Source organism: Aulostomus chinensis, chromosome 10, assembly GCF_037954235.1.
Source record: "Aulostomus chinensis isolate RoL2024-O1b breed Wild chromosome 10, RoL_Achi_v1.0, whole genome shotgun sequence".
NCBI classification, from domain to species: domain Eukaryota; kingdom Metazoa; phylum Chordata; class Actinopteri; order Syngnathiformes; family Aulostomidae; genus Aulostomus; species Aulostomus chinensis.
In genome coordinates, this window is record NC_141329.1 from 17,970,408 (window position 1) to 17,994,055 (window position 23,648).

General features: G+C 40.9%; 1 protein-coding gene across 7 annotated transcripts in view; it reads left to right on the forward strand.

Moving 5' to 3' along the window:
• The window catches only part of dock10 (dedicator of cytokinesis 10), a 71,536-nt gene that overhangs the window by 44,082 nt on the left and 3,806 nt on the right, over positions 1 to 23,648 (forward strand). For 4 of the 7 annotated variants that reach the window (XM_086216214.1, XM_086216212.1, XM_086216216.1 and 1 more), the window contains exons 7-50: positions 116 to 250; positions 778 to 964; positions 1,759 to 1,844; positions 2,898 to 2,981; positions 3,072 to 3,230; positions 3,526 to 3,774; positions 3,894 to 4,016; positions 4,550 to 4,632; positions 4,714 to 4,836; positions 4,996 to 5,075; positions 5,156 to 5,343; positions 5,493 to 5,558; positions 5,696 to 5,788; positions 5,919 to 6,042; positions 6,151 to 6,272; positions 6,427 to 6,510; positions 7,420 to 7,512; positions 7,717 to 7,835; positions 7,981 to 8,050; positions 8,881 to 8,994; positions 9,190 to 9,261; positions 9,401 to 9,547; positions 9,807 to 9,890; positions 9,986 to 10,082; positions 10,281 to 10,313; positions 10,504 to 10,682; positions 11,666 to 11,779; positions 11,915 to 12,032; positions 12,121 to 12,242; positions 13,433 to 13,547; positions 13,818 to 13,884; positions 14,196 to 14,243; positions 16,179 to 16,289; positions 16,714 to 16,826; positions 16,925 to 17,040; positions 17,971 to 18,108; positions 18,201 to 18,383; positions 18,471 to 18,581; positions 19,242 to 19,457; positions 19,709 to 19,766; positions 20,464 to 20,565; positions 21,263 to 21,369; positions 22,587 to 22,709; positions 22,831 to 22,944. In XM_086216214.1, the coding sequence (XP_086072340.1) occupies positions 116 to 250; positions 778 to 964; positions 1,759 to 1,844; positions 2,898 to 2,981; positions 3,072 to 3,230; positions 3,526 to 3,774; positions 3,894 to 4,016; positions 4,550 to 4,632; positions 4,714 to 4,836; positions 4,996 to 5,075; positions 5,156 to 5,343; positions 5,493 to 5,558; positions 5,696 to 5,788; positions 5,919 to 6,042; positions 6,151 to 6,272; positions 6,427 to 6,510; positions 7,420 to 7,512; positions 7,717 to 7,835; positions 7,981 to 8,050; positions 8,881 to 8,994; positions 9,190 to 9,261; positions 9,401 to 9,547; positions 9,807 to 9,890; positions 9,986 to 10,082; positions 10,281 to 10,313; positions 10,504 to 10,682; positions 11,666 to 11,779; positions 11,915 to 12,032; positions 12,121 to 12,242; positions 13,433 to 13,547; positions 13,818 to 13,884; positions 14,196 to 14,243; positions 16,179 to 16,289; positions 16,714 to 16,826; positions 16,925 to 17,040; positions 17,971 to 18,108; positions 18,201 to 18,383; positions 18,471 to 18,581; positions 19,242 to 19,457; positions 19,709 to 19,766; positions 20,464 to 20,565; positions 21,263 to 21,369; positions 22,587 to 22,709; positions 22,831 to 22,944 (5,070 nt within the window). The remainder of the gene's footprint in view (positions 1 to 115; positions 251 to 777; positions 965 to 1,758; positions 1,845 to 2,897; positions 2,982 to 3,071; positions 3,231 to 3,525; positions 3,775 to 3,893; positions 4,017 to 4,549; positions 4,633 to 4,713; positions 4,837 to 4,995; positions 5,076 to 5,155; positions 5,344 to 5,492; positions 5,559 to 5,695; positions 5,789 to 5,918; positions 6,043 to 6,150; positions 6,273 to 6,426; positions 6,511 to 7,419; positions 7,513 to 7,716; positions 7,836 to 7,980; positions 8,051 to 8,880; positions 8,995 to 9,189; positions 9,262 to 9,400; positions 9,548 to 9,806; positions 9,891 to 9,985; positions 10,083 to 10,280; positions 10,314 to 10,503; positions 10,683 to 11,665; positions 11,780 to 11,914; positions 12,033 to 12,120; positions 12,243 to 13,432; positions 13,548 to 13,817; positions 13,885 to 14,195; positions 14,244 to 16,178; positions 16,290 to 16,713; positions 16,827 to 16,924; positions 17,041 to 17,970; positions 18,109 to 18,200; positions 18,384 to 18,470; positions 18,582 to 19,241; positions 19,458 to 19,708; positions 19,767 to 20,463; positions 20,566 to 21,262; positions 21,370 to 22,586; positions 22,710 to 22,830; positions 22,945 to 23,648) is intronic. The other 3 variants (XM_086216217.1, XM_086216218.1, XM_086216213.1) reach the window with 3 other exon arrangements.

The window sequence follows — 23,648 nt, forward strand, 5'->3', positions numbered from 1 at the left end:
CTCCTGCTGCTGTACTCTAAAAATAATTCAATGTTTGTTATCATTTTGAGCTGTCTGCGAGTTTGAGACCTCATCCTTGTGAATATATTTGAACCAAATTTCTTGTCTGGCGCAGTCATTCAAGAGGAGATACTTTCAGTTGACCCAGCTGACAGACAACTCCTACATCATGAATTTCTACAAAGATGAAAAGATCTCCAAGGAACCCAAAGGGTGCATCTTTCTAGACTCATGTACTGGTGTGGTCCAGGTACGTTCTGAGGTTGCTGCCTCATTGCCTCTCGGAAGACAGGAAATAGAAGTTACCATTTAAACACCCTCATGAGATGGCGTTTGATCCTATCAGACCCAATGTTATTATGGAGGGAACAAAAACTGAATTTTTGGACATAAAACATTATTTCGAGGCCAGGAGATCTGACTTGTTCCTGCAATTTGTTTGTTTTTGGGATCTGAAATACAATTTTTTTCCCCCTTCTTTTATTTAATTTGTGACCATAATATTCAAGTTGTTCCAAAATTTTACATTCACAGATCAAGTTACAATATGTCTCGTGTTTCAAAATGCCTACATTGGATGAAAATAGTCTATCAACTGGCCTCTGTATGATCACTCCAAAGCTTTGTATGAAGTGTGTTAGTTCTCCTAAGATGGTTGGCGCATTTATTTAACCAAACTAAAAAGTTAAACTTAAAGTCTTTACGTTTAACATGGTCAAGTTCTATTTGTATTTTGTAACCACATCCTCTGCACTTTCATTTGTTCATCCTCTAAAGAATAACCGCCTCAGGAAGCACGCCTTTGAGCTGAAGATGAACGAGGTTACATACTTTGTGCTGGCCGCAGAGAGCGAGCAGGACATGGAGGACTGGATTAGCACATTGACCCGCATCTTACAGATCAGTCCCCATGACGGGCCTGCTCCAGACCGCAAGAGTCTAGACCTCTCAGACCATCGCCAAGGTGAGCTAGGTGGTGTTTCTGAGGGAAGTAAGGAGGGCAAACTGTAACATAAGTGGACTGAAGTATAAATCATCATTTAGAGGAAAAACAGGTATTTAAATAGAGACAGAGGAACATTTTTAGCAGAATTCCATCTCAAGGATAAATTATGACCTTTTCCACTCTGTCTTTTAATACTTAACTAAATAATTTAAGACATCTTGCCTTGATCCCAAAGGGGAACTTTTAGTGGGTTGGGCTCGATCCATAACATCTCCATCAGGAAATGAGATCCGACACAAACCAGGGACTTCACCTCAGTTTAGCACATCTTAGCTTGTTATTAAGAAAGAACTTAACATGGAAGCAAAATACTCTGTGGAGCTTGGGCGTGGGACCGCAGCCTGTGACAGAGCATTGAAAGGATATTGAAAGCTAACTTATATGTTAATAGCTTCAGCTGTCATGGCTCTGTGGTGTGTTAGCATGCCTCTAAATCAGGCTGAGTGTGTGTGGTGACCTACCATTAATGAGCCATTTTGTTCTGCTTGGCCTTTGAGAAGAACTCCCCAGGCACATGAAGGTTATAGTCCTGCAGACACTTGCCTGCTTTATTGTCCATAAATGCCACAAATGCAGTCATATTTTATTCCGAGATGGCTAAATGTCCCCTTAACTTTAGTTAGTGTGTATTTAGGGTACTGCAGAACCGCTTTACCTTCAATGTATGAAGAAATTCAACTGCTTTGATAATCCATCCTCTCACAGCCAGCAGTCATTTTGCAGGATACTGATTGTGTTTGTTCTCTCTTCAGATGTATTTGACCTGTCGTTGAGTGACTGCTGTTTGCAGGAGAGCGAAGATACAGCTGAGAATGGCATCAATCCAGAATTAGCAAAGGTTAGCTGCTGTTTGCTACCCCCTGTAGTCAGTTCTCTTACAGTCACCTATAAGTACATGTACAGAATTGTCTTTTTGAAAGTACCCTGTACCGCTAATGTCACTATGATAGCATGAATGAGCCTACATAACATAAAGTAACAATACAACAACAAAATTAGCAGATTAGCAGATTAAAAATCTGTAATAATCAATATATTTCTGGCATAATCTATGGCACAGTAAACGGAAGAGGAACAAATACCCCTAAAATGTCAAAAGCAAGAATTATGTATTTATTTACTGCGTTATGGTGTCAATTTTGTAGAGTATTACACCCGAAATGAAAAATGTACAGCAAAGTGCAGAGTATCAGTTGCTCATTACTACATAAACACACATGCCATAAACCATTTATTAAAATCATCTATATTTTTTCTAGTGTATCAATATATCAGAAAAGAAAATGTCATGACATACTAAATGTAGTATTAAGATTTTGTCCAATGCTAAAAATACCTATGAAATAAACAAAGTAGTAAAAAATAAAAATAAAAAAGAACATTGTGGGGGGAAGGAGATGAATCTGAATGTCCTGATGTGATTCGGAAAAAACAAATAAACAAGCAAAACGACAAATAGTTCAACTTTCAAATATAAAGTCCTGAGAGTGTCAAAAAACAAAAAGGAAGAAGTGTAACTGCTCCCAACATTTTTTCTTTATCTTCTTTTCTGCTCCTCCTAACGTTTCTCCCGGGATGTATATAGTTACATTGAGGCCTCTTCTTAAACCCGGGATAATGGAGAGAACTATATTATGAACCAAACTAAATTAAAACAGGCTTAGAGACTGTATTTTGTTACACAAAGCTTTTTGGGCTCTGAAAATGTTCCATTGCATACATTTTTTCCTCTCAGTGCTTGTATAGCCACTGGGATATTATATATTTAGAAGGAAAAAGAAAAAACCAACAGTGTTCTCTTTCATGCATTTAAAGTCTGAACAGTTTACTCTTTCTCCTGATATAATTGATATTTATCTATTAATTCTTTTTGTGTATTCTCCATTCCCAGTATATCTCTGAGACAGATGAGGGGATACGCTCTGCCAGGAGAGAAGAGCGGTTAAATCTTTTCTCTCTAGACCCCGACACTCCTGTATGTAGCTTTTCATCTGCTTTTATGTGCATTGATTATTTCTACTTTGTTTTTCCTTTAAATTCAGTATGTGCGTTTCATGAATGGCAGGTACTGAGGAGCCCGCGAACAGAACATTCATCAACTGAAAACTCACCAGTGCGTCCATTTGAGGAGAAGCTTGGCAGACGGTTTATGGTAACCTGTCGATCGCTTCACCTGATGTTGCAGGGCTGCGTTAATGAGAACGAAACTGAACCGGTCACTAATGTAAGCATTAAAAACCCCTTTCAAACACACAATGGGGTTTTTTTTCACTGTAAGACTGTAGTTCAAACACCATTCAGTGTTAATCTTTAACCGCTTTAATATTTTCTTCATACTTTTCTTTCCTGTGATATTCAAGCAGAGACCTTCTCCTCTCTAATGCACGAGATACAGTTCAAAAATGTATTGTTGTGAAAGCATATCAGAGGAAGTGAAAGTTTAAGCGTTATAATAATTGTAGAGAACTGCTTCTTGAGTTACCGTTATAGCGCAAATAATCACTGATGTTTTCCACTAGATTGAGCCATTCTTCGTGTCATTAGCACTGCTGGATATTAGAGAAGGGAGAAAAGTATCTGCAGACTTCCATGTAGACCTGAATCATGAGGCGGTGCGTCAGATGTTGGGAGGCGTCAGTAATGGAACAGGCAGTCCAGGTCCAGGGGTTGGAGGTCAGGAGAACGGTCTGTGCTCTCCTGCAGAAAAGAAAGCAGGAGACTGTCATCTGAGTCTGGACTTGGAGCACTGGCTCTGCTTTCCCAAACAGGTCAAGTATAACCTACAGTTTGCTTTCTTCATGTGATTACAGTGTATAGTGTGGTTGAGATATTTGTTTTCATTCATCCCATCCATATATAGTAACTCTAATATGCCTATCTCATGCAGGCAATTTTCTCAGTGACCAACCCCCACACAGACATTGTGATGGTGGCCAGAGTGGAGAAGGTGCTGATGGGAAATATTGCTTGTGGCACCGAACCTTACATCAAAAACACAGACTCCAGCAAGGTCAGAAAGTCACTGTCTTTATCATACTCACAGACGATTTAACATTAATACCTACATTATTTAGTAGTCTTCATTTTCCTGTCACGAAGAGCTTAACTTCTTACACTGCCTTATCGCTTGGGAGCAAACTGGAAAATGGCTAATAGCCACACTGTTGGGCATGTAAAGGAAATGGTTTAATCTTGTCTCACAGCTGACATGCATGACATTTACGAAATGGTTTTCCCATAAGACCGAAGTTTATCTACATCACTTAATGCCAGTCAGGTCAAATAGTTTTGAAATTCATTTTTCCCTTAGATCGTATCAAGTAGGACATTTTCGCCCCACTGCCAGTAGCGGGTTTCCCCATTGGCGAGGCTCAATTTGGTCCATGTTTAAACTAAGTAGATCACACAAGCAGCAGCCAGAGTTACTGTGTTAAACCATCTCTGATATGTCACTCTGCCTGAATTTATGTCTTGTCACATCCCATTGCATAAAAAATTAAGATATATTTTCCACTCTGCCCACCTTTCTCTTTATCGTCACAGACTGTTCAGAAGATTTTGAAATCCAACAAACAGTTTTGTAGCAAACTGGGAAAGTACAGAATGCCGTTTGCCTGGTCTGTCAGGTCAGTACCACTAATGAGAAGCTGGGTTTTCCTCCTATTTCAATACCCAAAATCTAAAGCTTGTGTCTCTATGTGTAATAGGTCGATTTTTAAGGACAACCATGGGGCGCTCGACCGAGAGTCTCGTTTCTCACCTCTCTTCAAACAGGAGAGCAATAAGATTTCCTCGGATGACCTGATAAAGCTTGTGTCTGAGTACAGAAGGTAAGACAAAGTGTGGGCTTCACTGGAAAAGTAGGTCACATAGAATTCTATGAGACAGCCCTAAAAGTTGTATTCCATTGTGTGTGTGTGTGTGTGTGTGTGTGTGTGTGTGTGTGTGTGTGTGTGTGTGTGTGTGTGTGTGTGTGTGTGTGCGTGCAGGGCTGAGAAGACCAGTAAGCTGCAGACAATTCCTGGGACTCTGGACATCGCAGTCGATTATGTTCCAATGGAGCAACCTAGTATGAACACTCTTCACTCACTTCCTCCTCTATTTCTCTTCTCTGGCATGTGATTAACTCCATCTTCTCTCTGTTTTTAGACTGTGTGACATCCTCGTATGTCCCAGTGAAGCCCTTCGAGGAGCTGAGCAAACACCAGCCAACAGTAGAAGTGGAAGAGTTTGTCCAGGACACCACCAAGTTCACCCAGCCCCATCGTGTCTACAAAAACCACATCTATGTATACCCCAAGCACCTCAAATATGACAGCCAGAAGAGCTTTGCCAAGGTAGGGCACATTACCTTTACCAAGAAAGTATCAGATATACAATTTCTTCCAGCAAACTTAGGGATTTTATATACTTCATGTCCTTTTATCGCTTGCTGTTTTTAATGTGTGTGCAATTATTAATGTTACAATGATGCTTTTGTTCGCAGGCTCGTAATCTTGCAGTCTATGTGGAGTTTCGCAGCTCAGACGAAGAGGTTGCCAAACCTTTAAAGGTAGTTTGCTATCTAACAACTTGCAGATGGAACATTTATTGGGGTTTTTGACTTTTTTTCTGGTTTTGCTTTTTATATGATAGGAAAAAAAGCTTGAGCATGACGTCTTGATTGTTTTTTTATTCCTGTATTTCTAGTGCATCTATGGCAAGCCAGGAGGTCCAGTCTTCACCTCAGCAGCCTGTTCTACCGTCCTGCATCACTCACAGAACCCTGACTTCTACGATGAGGTTAAGAAAGCTGATAAAAACCGTTAGCTCGTAGCCTTTAGCATGGACTCATTTACAGACAACCTAACAATTTGCAGCACCCCTTCTATATACTAGGGCAAAACAACAATACACACCATTGTGTTAACAGGTGAAGATTGAGCTTCCTACCCAACTTCATGAAAAGCATCATCTGCTCTTCTCCTTCTACCATGTCACCTGTGACATTAATGCCAAAACAAATGCAAAGAGGAAAGAAGCCCTGGAGACCCCAGGTATCTTCTGTCATTTTGGGAAACATTAAATTAATTTCATTTTCCAAGTCATTTCGGGAGGTCTATGTTTCATTCATCTTTGTTTTGTGTGTGTCTGTACCTTTTCAGTGGGGTATTCATGGTTACCGCTCCTCAAAGAAGGCCGTGTGTCATCTCAGGAGTTCAACATCTCCGTCTCCTGTAACCTGCCCCCTGGATACCTGGCCATCAAGGAAGCCAGCAACACCAAGGTGAGAGGGAGGTTGAAGGGCAAGGAGTGGATGAATATAAGATAAACTGATATTCTGACTTCAAAATACGTTTGTGGGAGATATTAAGAGGTAAATCAGTGGTTTGAACATAGGCTGCTGATTTTCTCACTGTCCTCGTGTCTCTGCTTTACAGAATGGAGCAGATGTCAAATGGGTCGATGGAGCGAAGGCCATCTTCAAAGTTTCAACCAACGTCGTCTCCACAGTATACACTCAGGTAAGAATAGCTGGGTTCTTATTCACCCTCTGGGATGGACTGGGGATGTGTCTGAGGGACCTCTTCCTCCTGTGCAACAGATGCAGAAATAGTTAGTTGTTAAAATGAGCCAAAATGAAGAACTCTCCAGCGCTAAATGAAAATGCTGACCGTTGCTGTTATCAGAGCTGCAGAGTCTAGCATGATTAGAATGAGAGAAGAATGTCTGTGTAAAACTGAATAAAAGACTTTGACCATTCAGTGATTCTAAACAGATTATGTAGCATGTGCAAGAAGCCAAACAGGTCCTTTAGGAGCCCAGTCAGCCCTGGTCTAGATTGCACTGGTTATTTTACAGCAATCGTTTGATTAGACGATTAATTGGCTTACCCGGTTTCAGTTTCACTACTTATTCTGAAACCTGAAACTACAATTTGCATTGAGAGGTTTCAAAATCTGTACAAATTTGACATTATCCATTTTTAGAGTAATATTAGCTCCATAGGTAAGAGTGGCTGTCTGGGAATTAAAGTGTCCCTGGTTCACACCCGGTTAATGCAGAGAAGGAACTTGACCTTATGGATCACTAACAGTCTATTTCTGGACCCTCAATTCTCCTGAGGAAAAAATAGCCAAATATACCCTGTAAAGAGTTTACAAAATGGATGCTTTTATATTTTGAATTTTACAGGAAAAATTAGAAACATGCTAATGCAGATAAAGCATGTTCCTCAAAAAAAGGATAATCCATATTAGAAATGCTGGACAGACAGTCAAACTCTAATATTTTGTCTCAGTTCTGGATTACCATTAAACAATTGTTTGAGTGAAGACTGAGACTGACACACGGACTAAAGTCATGACATTGTGTTCAAATGGAACAACACAACTCTTTGAACTGACTTTCATGAACTCTCCTCTCTGTGCCAGGACCCCCACCTGAACCGATTCTTCCAGCAGTGCCAGAAGAGAGAGCTGGACCTCTCGCTACCTCCTACCTCCAACTTCCTCAACTGCCTGAAGGTCAGAGAAAATGTGTCCCCTCAGATTTCATGAAAAGTCACTGATAGAAAAATCAGACTCAAGAATGGCTGCTATATGTCTAATCGGTGCAGCGTGATGTCCGACTATGTGTCTTAATACTTCATGTTTGATTTATTTTACACTCTCTCTTGGTCTCATCCTTGTCCACCTCTTCGTCCTACGCTTCCTTCCATGCTTCTCCAGGGTCTCCTAAGTATGGAGAAAATTCCAGTGATCATCAGATTTCTACCAGTGCTCTTCAACCAGCTATTCAAGGTTCTGACTCAGAATGACAATGATGAGGTCACTACTGCCACCACCAGGTAGTCATTGGCACTCATTCACTTTGGAGAGTAAATGTGACAGTACAACATCATTAAACTCTTTTCAGATTAATTAATTTCTCCAAAAAAATCAAAAAATAGAAAATCTGCTTCAATAATTGAATTTTTTGTTGTGTTTTTTCAGAGTACTGGTCCATATCGTTGCTAAGTGCCATGAAGAGAACCTGGATCATTATCTGCACTCCTATATCAAGGTAGGATTTCACTGTAGCATAGTGGGTGATGTGTGTGTGTAAGATGCTAGGGAGCATCCTTGGAACAAGGTGTGTGTTTTTATATACTTTAGGATAAGTGTGTGTGTGAGCACAGAAAGAAGATGCTCTTATTTTCCATTTTTAATCTGCAGAAAGATTGTGGAGACAATTTAATTTGTGAATAAAGACGTGTGCTTTTTGTGTTCATACGTGTGTATATTTGTATTTGTTTAGGCCAGAAGGAGTGTGGTTAGGGACGCGTGCCCAGAACACTGTGTGAACACGCACACACACACACACACACACACACACACACACACTCACACACACACACCACAAAGGGAGGGAAGGGAGAGGAAGAGGAAAAAAACGGGGATTGAGTCAGAGGAGAAACACAAGGCATGTTTGTTAAGCGAGGAAAATTGGAGAGAAAATTAGTGAAGAGAGCAGCAGAAACCACAAGACCTGCTTCATGTTGGCCATAATAAAGGGAAACTGCTGGAAAACTTGAAGAGGTTGTGGCAGAGACAAATGGCAGGAGGTAGGAATAGAGGACTAGTATAGCTAATAGGGCTACAGTTGCTATAGTAACAGATTGGAACAGATTTATACATGTCTGCTGATGTATGTGCACAATGATGAGGGAGGAAGGAACAATTCACTGTAATGTGTGTGCAATAATAATACCTGTTTTCTTTTGTATTTAATTCAGTCCATTTTTTTATTAATGTTGCTTCATTAATGGACTGAATTAATTCACATGTATTTGTAGTGTTTTTATTGTTTTTATGTTTGCAACCACATTTGATTACCTCTGCGCATGTGTGCAGTATGTTTTCAAATCAGAGGCCCACGGCTTCAGGACCGTCCACGAGGAGTTGGCCAAGGGCATGACCTTTGACCTGAAGAGCAATGAACAGGCAGCTGTCAGGAACGTTCTTAAGGTCTGACTTCTCCTGTTCATTTACACTTATAGAGGAAACTTGGTTTTTGTGCTGACTGATCCTTCATAAATGTTGATTTTCCCAAAGGATGGTGATGTAGTTGTCAAAGAAAATCACATGTGCTGTCATTTTCATGCTGGACTTGATTAGACATAAAGTATTGCAACAACAACAACAAATGTCCTTGTCTTTCAGTTCTCCTGGTTCTTCTTTGAACTGATTGTCAAGTCCATGGCCCAGCATTTGGTTGACTCTGACAAAAACAAGGTAGTCAACTTTACAATGGACCATGAATTATAAAATGAAGAAGATTGTTTTATCATTTATTTAGTTAGTTAGTTAGTTAGTTAGTTAGTTAGTTATCTTTTTGCATGTTTGTGATTGTCTCCCTGTTCATGTCGTGCAGCTCCCCAGGCCCCAGCGGTTCCCCTCATCCTACCTGAGTCGTGTGGAAACTCTGGTGGAGACGGTGTCTGAACACATCTTCTGGAAGAACAAAGACCTGACAGAGGAGACACGCAGTGCCAACTTAGCTGTAGCCGCTTTTGTAAAGGTGCACGTTTATCATTTGACTCTTTATTTCTGTAGGTCGGACTGAATTTGTATGAAATATTTCATTAACTTTTTATTTTATATGTAAAGAGAGAGTGGTTACAAGCTCATAAAATCTCATTTAGATGGATCAATACAAAAAAACAGCCTAAAGATAAATATCTTTTAACTACTTTTTGTCTTTTAATTTTTTTCCCATTTCTTTTCTGTAACTTTTCTTTCGCCCTCCCTCTCAATAACTAATTTTATTCTCCCTACAGCGATGCTTCACTCTGATGGACAGAGGATTCACTTTCAAATTGATCAGCAACTACATTAACATGATCACAGCAACTGACAGCAAGGTAGAAGGGTGCATTAACTCAGCCTTAATTGCACACCTTTTTATATTTTGTGACCAATAAACTTGTACAACTGTACTAAGTCTTGTGTCTTATAGGTCTTGTGCGAACTGAAATTTGAGTTCTTGCGGGAGGTGTGTAACCACGAACACTACATCCCTCTCAGCTTGCCGTTGCCCTCCACTCGTATCACAGGTAATAGCACTGTCCATTCCTTGGAGCTCAGTGACCCTCATGCAGTGTTGAGGTGTTAACAATCATACATTGAGTCACTCTCATTGTCTATTAACACTCTCTCTCTTTCTCTCTCTCTTTCTCTCTCTCTCTCTCTCTTTCTCTCTCTCTCTCTCTCTCTCTCTCTCATTTCTTTCTCATTTAATCTTTCCATATCAGATCATGCATCCCCAGAACCACAAAGTACTCATGGTAAATATGTGCCCTCATTCCTTTGTGTGTTGTACTGCTACAGTGTGTGTGCTAAAGTGGAATTATAAAAATGAAAATGTATGGAAGATTGGAGCATTATTTGCTTTCTTCTAAAAACTCGTGTAAGCGGTTTGTGATCATGTGCTGCACAGTTTTAAAAATGAAGGTTGCTTGTGCTCTTTCATCACAGTGTCAGTGCCTGAGTACAACTTGACTGGAGAGTTCTGCAGGAAGCATTTCCTGACTGGCCTGTTGTTACGGGAACTGGGGCTGGCACTTCAGGACGAGCAGGACCTGAGGCACCTGGCGCTGGCTACCCTGAAGACTCTAATGGCCAAACACTCTCTCGATGCACGCTATGCCACCAAGGTAGATAGAACACATGGGAAGAAAGCCCAAAGTAGAATTTCTTCCACATAAACACATTACAGAGTGACATTTGAGTTATTGTAGCAGCTGTGAGCAGCTGACCAGATGTCTTAATGAATGCTTGGAAGTGTCCGTATCGCATTGAATCAGTAATTTGCCCTCACCAAACTCTGCCAACCACAACACATTAACAGGGCAGTATTCAGGACCAAGAATGGCTCTTGTGAGTCAAAGCCAAATGTGTGCAGCGACCAAAAAGCCAATACAAAGAAATTCTTTCTTTTTTGCAGGATATAAGTAATTACACCGCTGTTTTTTATTATACACCTCTAAAAGACCAGAGCGATGTCAACATTCATGTAAAATATCTTAAACACAAAGTGCTCGAAGCAGTAATTGACTCTTTGTGAGCTCGCTGCTTGATCAGGAATATTAAGTGGCAGTTTCTTAACAGTTTATAGCAGCAAAGCCTTTATTGCTTTTGAACAGCAGTTGTCACCAGCGAGATAGCGTTGATTTTTTTTAAAAGACAGCTACATATAGACTTTTTAACATGTGATTGTTCACAACCAAGTTGACCATCTTGCAGTCAAAGAAGTCGAGGAAAGTTGAAAAAACAGCTAGTTGATGTCTCAGCTGTCGACAGTACGAGTTGAGAACAACTCTACGCTGGATTTTGCACATGAAGACATAGCAGCATGTTTATATATAGAAGATATACTGTGCTTTGTGTGTAAAACTGATTTAGTAAGACACAATAAGACAAAAGTGCTTATATTCATGCCTTCATCCTTGTTGATGTGTTTTGATTGTGTATAACTGGGGATCCTACCTCAGGGAAGGGTGGGTTCCCGTGAAAATTCCAAATTGTAACTCGGAAATTCCAATTTCTCATGTAAACCAGAATATTATTACTATTATATTATTATTACTATTCTGAGACTTACTCTCCTTAACACTTCATTGATCAAACACCTTTCCAGGAGAAGCAGGCGCGAATTGCATCCCTCTACCTTCCTCTGTATGGCCTGATCCTTGACAACATGCCTCGATTCTTCCTCAGAGACCTCCCCATCTACTTCATCTCTAGCGATCAAGTAAGAGTCTAAATCCGAAGATGGAATGATCACTTGAAATAGCTAATAAAAGGGATTGCATGAATTGTAAGACAAGAGGATGCAGGTTGAAAAAATCTGCATCAAGTCCACTTCTGACACCTGTCCTACTACTAGGGCTCTCGAGATGACCTGAGTGTGGGAGGTGGAGTGGCTGGAGGTGTAATTCCTGTCACGCGCCATGGCAACTCTGTGGATGCTTCCTTTTCCAAAGAAGTGCTAAACTCCATCACAGGTGTTAGAGAATTTATAGCACCATACATTTTTGTCTATACTAAAAGGTTTGAGTGAGTATATTGATCCCCCCCCCCCCCCCCCTCCAGCTTTCTCATCCTTGGCAGTTGCTACGGGTAACCAGGCAGACTCTCGGGGTTCTCTGATCAGCGTGGATTCCAACCCTAGCAACAGTGACAGGAACAGTGAGAAGATGGATGGATGTGAGAAGGTGAAAAAGGAAGAGATAATACATAGTTTTTGTCACCTTGTGTTATAACACATCCCACAGGGCCTGTGTTTACCTCTGCCATTGAAGTTTCAGTAAGATTATGCAAGAAAAAAAAAACCCTACCTGGCCAATGTTCATAAAACTTGGTGGAGGGGATGTGCTAGACCAAAGAAACCATTTAAACTGGTAACAAATTTGCATTTATGGGATTTCCAAGGTTATGAGTGAGGAAGTTGTTCTTCCCGTTTAATTGTGTTCATGTACATTTTAGTTTTCTTGTGGGAGGACCTGGGATGTTATCAAGAAGATGATTCGCATTTAAATGCTTAGAGCATTTAAACGAGACATTAATAGCAGGTTTCACTTTATTGTGACAATGAAGAGTGTGGAAAAGCAATATTGTTTTGATTTGGTTTGACTTGTTTTCAGGGTTAATGCTAATAAATAAGTTAAGGAACTAATCTAACTCATTCTACATGTACAATAAGTAATTTAGCGCTAATATCATATTGCACAGTATATATGATCACAAAATTATATTCAATATTTTTTATATTATTATATAATATATTTATATTATTAACTAAACACTGACTTTTGTTTGACACCATATGAATATTAGTCAAAAAATATTCCATTTGTTATTGAAATACCCATTATTGATACATATGAATTGATTGGGTGACACGGTGGTGCAGTGGTCAGCACTGTTGCCTCACAGCAAGAAGGTTCTGGGTTTGAGCCCCAGCTCCATCACAGGATCTTTCTGTGTGGAGTCTGCATGTTCTTTCTGTTCCTGTGTGGGTTCTCTCTGGTACTCCAGCTTCCTCCCACAGTCCAAAGACATCAAGAGGGGACGAGGCTGATTGATACTCTAAATTGACTGTAGGTGTGACTGTGAGAGTGAATGGTTGTCTGTCTGTATGTGTTGGCCCTGTGATGGACTGGTGACCTGTCCAGGGTGAACCCTGCCTCACACCAGAAGGATGCTGGGATAGGCTCCTGCTCCTGCAACCCTTAGCAGGATAAGCTGGATGGATGGATGGATGGATGGATGGATGAACTTCTTGCTATAACACACACGTGCACATACACAACTTTGATCCTGATACCTTGAATCTATCTTGGACCCATTTTCTGTTTTTCTTTTTCTTTTTTTTCTTTTTTTTGGGGGGGGGGGGTGTTATCAGTTTGCCCGTCCCCAGTCCCTGATAGGCTACGGTTCTCGCTGTGACAAGCTGGACCAGGCAGAGACCCGCAGCCTCCTCATGTGCTTCCTGCACATTATGAAAACTATATCTGAGGGTAAGGGAGAACATTTTACAGATATTCATACATGACATTTACACACCCTTGTCAGAGAAAATTTGAAGTATTTTTTTCTCGTGTTTCCACATATTTTAGATTTATTTGATGTTATTGGCTAAATTAAACTCATGAATTAACCCTTGACATTGATTATTTGGTCTTTTCCATGCACTCCAATAGTTGAATGAATGCCTGACCACGAATTATCCAGCACACTAGAAATCTGTCGTGGTGTGTAACATGTTTTCTTGTGTTGCCTTATTCCAGATGTGCTGGTTTCCTACTGGCACAGGGCCATTCACCGGGAGATCTCAGACTTCTTTAAGATATTAGAGTAAGTATGACTGTGTGACTGCAGTTCCTTCTAGGCTGACTAGTGATACTGTGAGTATTCAGAAACTAATGAGACAGACAGAGATAGAGACTGGAAATGAAAGTAATGATACAGCAAGTGAGAGGGGCTGAAATTCCAATGAAAGCTCCCCAACCACTCAACAGTTCAGTAAATCACATTTCTGTTTCCTGTTTGTGTCAGCATCTAGACTGTAGTGATATAACTCTTTTTTTTCACAAGTACTCAATTTATCATCTCAACTTAAAAAATATAAGCAAAGCAACATATTTTTGCATTTTCCATTTCCTCAGGTTGTGTCTTCAGCACTTCAAGTTTATGGGAAAACGCAACATAGCAAGGTAAGTGTGTGCTATGCTTCACTTTCCTCTCATGTAATTGCACTTGCAATCATGCTGCATGTATAGAGGCTGCTTATCAACTGAACATATATATGACAGCCAGAGGTTGTATCCTCCCCACCCCCACCCTTCCCCACCCCCCCCCCCCACACACACACACACCCTGATACATAATTCATATAATCATACGCACACATGAATGCATATGTGTGCAAATAGAGACACCTGCAAACACAAATAAATGCATCAGACACAGTCAGGCAGAAGTACTAATATGTGTTCTGTATGCATGTGCACACTCAGGGGATGAGCTTCAAGGGTGGAAAGAGGTAAAGGGGGGTGATACCCCTGGATCTCTCTGTTGAGAGTGAAGCACTGCTGTATATTGTACTGTAGTAGTTGGCAAGCCTAGGATGGGGGTTTTTATCCTGTGTGTGTGTGTGTGTGTGTGTGTGTGTGTGTGTGTGTGTGTGTGTGTGTGTGTGTGTGTGTGTGTGTGTGTGTGTGTCTGCGTCTGTGTACTCTTACTGGAGCTGAGCCATTGGCACTGCTAGACTCCTCCATCTTCTGGTTCCTCCCAGCTAATTAAATTAGCCCTATTTTTCCTCTCAGCAATAAGATGCTGAGATGTAAGCCAACAAAAGGCTGGGAGAACACACAGCTTTACTGTGTGGAAGCATCAACAATAGGCTGAGCAAGGAGCCTTGCTAGCAGACGTAGTTGTCTGGGGCTGCTAACTGCTTAACATTCGTCTGTTTTACCAGGCCGTGGGGGATTCACAGTCATACGATTGTGTCTGTCTCAGTGTCTCTCTCTCTGTTAGCTCTTTGATGCTTGGCTGACTCAGTGTGGGCACCCATTGAAGTGCAGGAGTGATGAATTACGCTAGCAGTGTGTATCCAGCAAGCTAGCAAGGGAGACAGCCAACCCATTAGACAACAAGTCACGATGCATCACTGTAATCCCAGACATTCTTTTTACAGATCCTGCCTTACCTCAGAGAGTCTCATTTTCTTGCTTTTTTACCACATTTCTGACTCATTCTCAGATATACTGCATAGTTAAAAGATAAATATCAACTAATTGTAATGTTTTCACTAGGTTTGACCTTGCTGTTTTAGTCTCCATTATGTTGCATGCCTCACCCCTCTGTACATGCTGCTGTTAATGGATTGTCAGTGTGACGACACATTAATGGATTTTCTGTTGCATCAAGTGCTCGCTTCTGTATTTACACAATTGATAAACAGACACATGCTGGGACGACTGTGTATGTGTTTCCTTTATACATCTTTGTCATTTGCATCATTGATGTTGCATGTTGTATCCTAGTTCTATCCTACGTCATGACTGGCTGGACATGTATTGATCAGCTTACATACACAGGAGTCTTTCTTTTGGCCGGCGAAGGCACTACTAGACTGGCAGTGATGTGATCTAACTTCATTTAAGCATCAGAAGAACATGTTGATGATCAAGTTACTAAGTTCATTTACGCTGGCAACAACCTCTAATGGCCACTAACACTCAAACCAAGAATTGACGTAACTTTTACGCAATAAAACACTAATGATGGTAAAAAAAAAAATATCGAGTCTGCCATGCCACTAACCTTTCCATCTGGCTGAGAGATTGCTTGTCAGCTCATATCGCCTTTCTGTGTGAGCTGTTTGATCTGTCTGTCTGACGCTAGCTCCTCTCACGACAGCAAGGGCAAATCAGTCTCTTCCTGTGTGCTTTCAGCATATCTTTAGCCTAAATGGAAAGTATTGTGACAAGGTCGCAAAAAGGCCATGTCGCAAAATGTTTAACATTCCAGAGTTTTATTGATTTCAGGCTCAGACTATCATGCCATGATAGTGATGATCACTCAAATAATGTTGGTCTTAACTAATCTAACCAATGTTAGCTTTTATGTGATTGGCTCGTGAACAGGAAGCTAGCGGCGGCACTAAAGCTGGCTCAGTCAACCCAGGCCAATGGCACCCTGAAGGTCTCTAACCATCCCTCCCAGTCCTCTCAGCCCTCAAGTCTCCTTCCACAATGGTAATCGATGACACTTCAGCCATGATGACACTTAACTGAAGTTGTCCTACACCTAAAGACTTTAAAGACTTACACCTACACCTAAAGACTTTTTCAAATGCAGAAAATGACTAAAGCACAGTTTAGAATCACAAAAAAAACATTGTGTGTCCCGTGTAAATCCATCATTGATGTGGCCACTCTGTGTTTTCATGTTACACACTGTAACTGTGTTCTCAGCATGCCCCTCCTCATACCTGCCTATGTAATTTTGACCATTGTTGTTGTCTCCCGAGGGCTAATAGACTTCCGAGTCACAGCAAATCATGGATTTATGGATACCTGCTCTCTATTGTCCAGGATTTTGTAGTATATTTACTGCAAGGTGATTTTGTACACAATGTGTGAGTACAAATTAGCTGGTAATCCTTGCTATTACTATCAGGATGGCATCATCTGGAGGGGAAGGTCATCGACATGCTCGGTCCCAAACCATGCCCATCATCAGGGGCAAGAATGCTCTCACCAACCCCAAACTGTTGCAGATGATGGAGACAGGTAACACACACACACACACACACGCACACACACACACACTCGACTTAGATAACATAAAATTCTGTGTCATTGAGTTTTAAACCTGATTGTGTTTCCAGATGGGAATATTCAGGATGGGGACACACTGAGTCCCACAGATATCGAGGCAAACTTGTCTACTGAGGTGGCGCTCACCGTGTTGGATGTATTAGAGCTCTTTGTTCACCATCACAAGGTCTGTGGTCCTTTTTATCACAATTTAAAACTACATTCCATGTCTCATACACACATGCACACACATAATCTGTTTTTTCACTTTTCAAGGGGAATTTATTTTGATTGATGATATATGCCTGCAATAAATACATAAAACCTCGGAATAGTTCAGTTGTATTATGTCCAATCTGGGCTCAGTTAGATATTACATACAGATGTAGTTGCAGAGTTTTGGCATTAAGACATTTATTTTGAAGGTTATACCAGAATTTTTCTTTTCATGTTTCACTGGCTCCAGTAGATAATCCTGTGGCTCTAGGTTTTTCTCCAATATTATTCTTCCTGTAAAATCAAACAGTAAAGTAACCTTTTTCTGAATCTCGATGAAAACACAACCAAACAAAAACTTGAATGGGCCTTATGGGACACAGACTCGCCAGGTCTAATGGCGTCCTTTCTAGTATGCAAATCTGCAGATATCATCACTATGAATATGTTGGATTTTTTTTTGTCATCAAAGTCCATGTAATATTTCCTGAGAAATGAATGAAAGTAAAAAGATTACACTCTTTTTGGATAATATTGCAGACACACAAACAAATTGTAATTAAATGAATTCTCCTCGGAGGAGATAAGAAAAATAAACAGGGGTATTTTCCTCTAAAAATGAAAAAGTACATTCTATTGTACCACGCACCTTCTTGTAAATACAGTGTTTGCATTTATGGTGGCCACAGTCTTACTTTGAACTGTTGTTCTGTTTAATAAGTGACACTCTATTGCCACCTGGTGGCAAGATGGTAAAATAGACTCGTTCATTCATTTGGCCAATGAACCTCCGAGCCATGCTGTCTAAAGATGAAATCCATACTTCAAATTTTGTTGTAGTCCTCACTGTAAACCTTTCTATTGAAGACCTGATTGTGGAATATGATCTACTATATTACAGAAGCAGCTGCTGCTGGATGATGGACAGAATGCACTGATGAAGCAGGTGCTGGACACCTACTTGCTCTTCTTTCAGATCAACCAATCAACCGCAACTCTTCGCCATGTCTTTGCAGCACTCAGGCTCTTTGTACAAAAGGTCCTCTATATAATCATGTCATAAACACACACACTGATACACTCCAAACAGTCGCAAATAACACATAATATTTTCTTTTTCTCTTGCTGTAGTTCCCTAGTGCATTTTTCCAGGGTAAGGCAGACCTGTGTGGCTGTCTGTGTTACGAAATCCTCAAGTGCTGTAACCATCGATCCAGCTCCACCCAGACGGAAGCCGCCGCCCTGCTTTATTTTTTCATGAGAAAAAACTTTGAGTTCACCAAGGGCAAGTCAATAGTCCGCTCACACCTTCAGGTCAGTCACACCTAAGGACTTACAGATCTACTATTTCCATCATGTATGATTGATAAGACTCATCCTTCACTCTTCTTCCGTCCTCAGGTTATCAAGGCAGTGAGCCAGTTAATAGCAGATGCCGGCATCGGAGGCTCCCGATTTCAGCAGTCACTTGCCATCATTAATAACTTTGCTAATGGCGACGCGCCACTCAAGGTAATCTAATGTTATATTGCAGCTCTCTTATCAATAATGATCATGCAAAATTGTATTAGGAGAAGGAAAAGTTTATTCTGTGTGTTGGTTGTAAAAGCAGTAAGCTAAGGTTGTGCACTTAGTATTACATCTAAAGGGTGTTTCAGATACGATGTGTTATGCATAAATATTTTTTCAACTCCTGCGCAGATCTCATTGGATACAGGCGTGATCCCTGCGCTGTCCTGACAGCTGAAGGCGCTACACCCCACATCCTACCAGAAATGCTTTTTGTTATTAGATTTGATTAAATTTACACAAAATACTGTAAAGCCCTTTAGGTTTATTTTTTTTCTAGTTATTCAGACGTCATGATATAATGTAGATGATTAATTGCTTTATGGGTGCCCAGGTAGTGCAACAGTCTTTTTTGTTGCCTACCAACACGAGGGCCACTGACTCAATTCCCCGGAGGAACAGAGGCCGCATTTGGTTGTAGAGGGACGGCAATACTTGTCTTGAAATATACTGTGTGTCACTGTATCGTAATGGTAGTATAGTTTAGTAAAGAATAGTAATAGTGTCGTATCGCTGAATCCCACACCTACATTGTCACTACTTCATATAATGTTCCTGACACTTGTAGACATCAAAATGATTACTCATAAAACTTGTCTACAGAACACTTCATTCCCAGCTGAGGTGAAAGACCTGACCAAGCGGATCAGGACGGTTCTGATGGCCACAGCTCAAATGAAGGAGCATGAGAAGGATCCAGAGATGCTGGTGGATCTTCAGTACAGTTTGGCCAACTCTTATGCCAGCACCCCTGAGCTTCGACGGACCTGGCTGGAGAGCATGGCCAAGGTCCACGTCCGCAACAGCGATCTCTCTGAGGTTAAGAATGTCCTACTAAGTAAATGTTAGGTTTTGGGAAATATCAATGAAAAATGACAATGAAATGAAAAAAACTGAAGGAGTATTGGAAATTTGCTTCACAAGTACCTTAATATTAGTTAAGATCAATTAAGAAAATGTCTTTTATTGAGCTTTCATTCATGAGTATGATGTATCTGTGAATAATTTTGTTAAGAATAAATCAGATCAACAAATTTAATATGATGGTAACGTGTCTGTATTTCCCTCAGGCTGCCATGTGCTACATCCACATCTCAGCCCTGATTGCTGAATCTCTAAAGAGGAGAGGTTAGTGCACACATGCTCCTGCTTTCAGTTTGCAAGCTGTGCAGCAGCATGCTGTTTGTGTGTGTGTGTGAGTGTGTGTGTGTGCGTGCGTATGCATTGCTAGTGAACCTGTTTGTGTGCATCTTTGCAGACATGGTAACTTTTTACTAGGAAGTCCATTCACAGTCATCTTTTATCAACTGAGCTTTCTCTCTCAGCTAACATGGTCACTGCATCATCTGGCCTTCATTCCCTCACGTCGTCATGGGGGTGGATGTGATGTGATGTGTGTTTTTGATTTGAGCACGTTTTGATGACTTGTCTTTGAATGGTGAATATAAAGAAGAACCTCATGGGGGATGAAGATGGATTCTGTCACTGCCAACTCGTAATAAAGATCTGTCTTTTTATCCAAATACCATTCCCAATCATGACTTCCAGTAGGAATATTTCCACCCATCTTTCTATGCAGCATGTCCCTCTGTGTCTTTGCTCTCATGTGCATGCTTCCTCAATTTTATGCCCCACAGCTTCTGAATAAGTTTGACATCTTCTTGCATGCACTGTATGCCTTGAATCTGTGTGCCACTCGCTAGCATAGCAAACCAGCTGCTTTGTGAGAATTTCAATACCTAGTAGTCCTTGAGAATAAAAGACAAAGTGGACATGAACTGTGTCAACCTCCTCCTCCTCCTCCTCCTCCCCTCCTACCAAACAGGCTACTGGAGAGCTGACAAGGCCAGGATGTCCAGTGTGTCCCCTGAAGAAAGCCCTGTCTTTAACTGTAGCTCCTTACTAACTACCTCCCGAGATCAAGACAGTGAGTGTGTACGCCTGGGGCCTGCTGGGTGGTGGGGTCGGGGGTCCATACCATCAGGATGAGGAACAAGGGACTGTGGGGGGCAAGGTTTTGTGTGTGTCTGTGACATGTTTATACAATTTGCTATCAGGTGAACAGTGTTGATTATGAGATGGGGACAAAGACATCACACTTTCACTTGTTGTCGCCTTTTTTCGAGATTTTATCAGGATATCACTTTCACTGGCTCACCTTCACTTCACTGGTGTCTCCCTCGAAAAGATGTTGAGTGTCACTGGGGTTGATGATCACACTCACAGCTGATGTTTTCAGTTTCATGGAGTCTGCAAAAATGTTTAATGAATGTTTGACTGTGAAAATGTCTTGTATTTTTGCCCTTTTAGACATACAAACTGTGAGACAGATTAAGAAACATTAATTCAAAACAAAAAAAGTTCAGACATTTGGCTTCCATGTAAAATAACTTGCATTTGCCATACTGTTGTTGAAATTGTTTTTCAAAATAACAAAAACAAACAACACCTAAAACGATGTGTACATCGCATGAAGTCTTAAAGGGAGAACTACCCATAAATTGCATTTAGTCTAAATGGGTTTTTAATACAAGAACATTGGTATTGGATGAATTAAATGCGTCCGTATATTCGTGAAATGAACCTATCCTGGTAATAATGTGGTGCTACTTTTCAAACCCCAGCGTCGTTCTCCATGGGTTGGGCAGCGTTTATGTGCATCAGTCCAAATGTCAAAGAGGAAGGTGCCATGAAGGAAGACACCGGTACACAAGACACACCCTATACTGAGGTCAGTGTTTGCCTTTCATTTTGAACAAAACCTTGAATTTAATCTCATTTAGCTTAAAACCAATAAATTGCTTTGAGAAGATATCCATCCAAAATGTCTTTTTGAAAAATTATCATCTGTCGCAGTGCCAGTTGAATGTTGAGTTCAGACTTTAATCTTCCTGATATTACGGCTACATGCCACGCCCCCTTCATCTATTGCGGTGCCTTTTGATAAAAGAGGGTTTATGTGACATCACGAAACCCTAAGACCTCAGACCCTTACACCCCAGACCGTCAACTGCACTTACTCGCATTGGTAGTCCGAAAAGGTCAAAGGTGATGCCAAATCCTCCACTATTCAGCCTCCAGGGGGCCTACTAACTCATCCTCTTCTCCGGAGCCTTTGTGCTTCCCCATTTCCCAGATGCCTGGCTGCTGCTGCTGCTGCTGCTGGAGAAGGCTGCAGCCCCGAGGAGGCTCAAGCTGCCACCCTTAGTATCAGTATCAGTATTAGTACTGTACTAGCATTAACGTCAGCATTCTGTTTACTAGCATATAATTGCTCATATTATGCTGAAATTGATAGCTTGAGTGACCTGTAGATGTTATTATTGGTAGCTTTATCTCTGTCCCTCCCCTTCCTTCTACATATCTGTCTTCCTCCATTATCTGTCTTTGTCTCTGCCCCACTCTTCTGCTCTCTTCCCCCCAACCAGTCAAAGCAGATGGCCGTTCACATTGGGCCTGGATCTGCTCGATGTTCCTGCCTGTTAGAAGGAAGGATTTTGTCCCCACTATTACAGGATGTGCTTGCTCATGGAGAACTGTTGGGTGTAAATTAATTGAAAAGTGTGTTGCTGGACCTGCTTGTCTTGTAAAGTGTCGCGAGATAACTTTTGTTGTGATTTGGCGCTATACAAATAAAACTGATGATCAGGTGAATGGCTGTTCAGTTAATCAAGTCAAAGGCAAACAATAACATATTTCTTGCATTCGTAATGTTTTGTAAAATGTCCCTGCTTGCTAGAATGTGTGACAGGTGCGTCGGAGAAAAATACAACTTGAAGGATGGAGTTAAGACGGACCAAAATATTGTACCAATAAACTTTACAGCAATTGAGGCAGACAGTTTACAGGAGCCCTTTCCAACTTTTAAAGTTGCATTCATAATAAGAAGATTGAAACTGGATTGTAAACTGAGACTAATATCCTGCCTAATCTCCCTGTCCTTTGTAGGACACCTTAGTTGAGCAGCTGGAGCTGTGTGTGGACTACCTGTGGAAATCAGAGCGATATGAGCTCATCGCCGATATCAACAAGCCTATAATTGTCGTCTTTGAAAAGAGGAGAGATTTTAAGGTACATTTGGCTCTTAAAATTTGTGTGTGTGTCTGTGTGTGTGTGTGTGTGTGTGTGTGTGTGCGCACACACGCATGCACCATGAGATACTGTAAATGTAATATTATGTGTGCACATATAGAGGCTGTCTGAGCTCTACTATGACATCCATCGCTCATACCTGAAGGTGACAGAGGTGGTGAACTCAGAAAAGCGGCTCTTCGGTCGCTACTACCGTGTAGCTTTCTATGGACAGGTGAGTTCTGTACTTGTTTCTGACAGTACTCATCTGTATGGACTCATCTACTTCACTGTTTTTTTCTCCATGTAATTGTGATACTTTCAATACCATGAATGCCTTTCAGAAAGCACTGTGACGTTCAGGTTAGTTCTGTATCTTTGACGCTGTAGGATAGGGAGCACATAATATTACCGTGCAATGGTATGAGAGCCCTGAAGTGAAGAAAAAGATGATGATAAGAATATGAAATTCTTTAACAAATGAAAAAAGGCAATAGACACAAACATCAAGGAAACATGAGGAGACTAGGAGAGCAGTGTTCTTAATTTCTCTGTTTGCTCTTTTCTTCCTTTCATTATATTCTATATCAAGATTGCGGTAAGTTTTGTATGTCTTTTATTTTCCATATTCCTCTGTGCTAACCACTTTTACCTCTCCTCTCCTTCTACCACGATTAACACTTGCTGCTCTTACCCTTTAAAGGTTTGTCTCAAGCTTGCTGTGGTCCATTTTACTTCCTTTAATCTCCAATGCTGAAGTTTTTTTCCGCCTCAGCAACAAGGGGGGCTGGTGACACCCACCTCAGACAAGATGATATAATCAACCTCATTCACCTTTGACTTCAGTGGTGCTTTGAAAAGTTATAAGAACTCTCCCATCCAGAGCTTAACACCCTGTTAGTCACAAGTTGTTCTAACAAAGTGGTACAAATGCTTTGT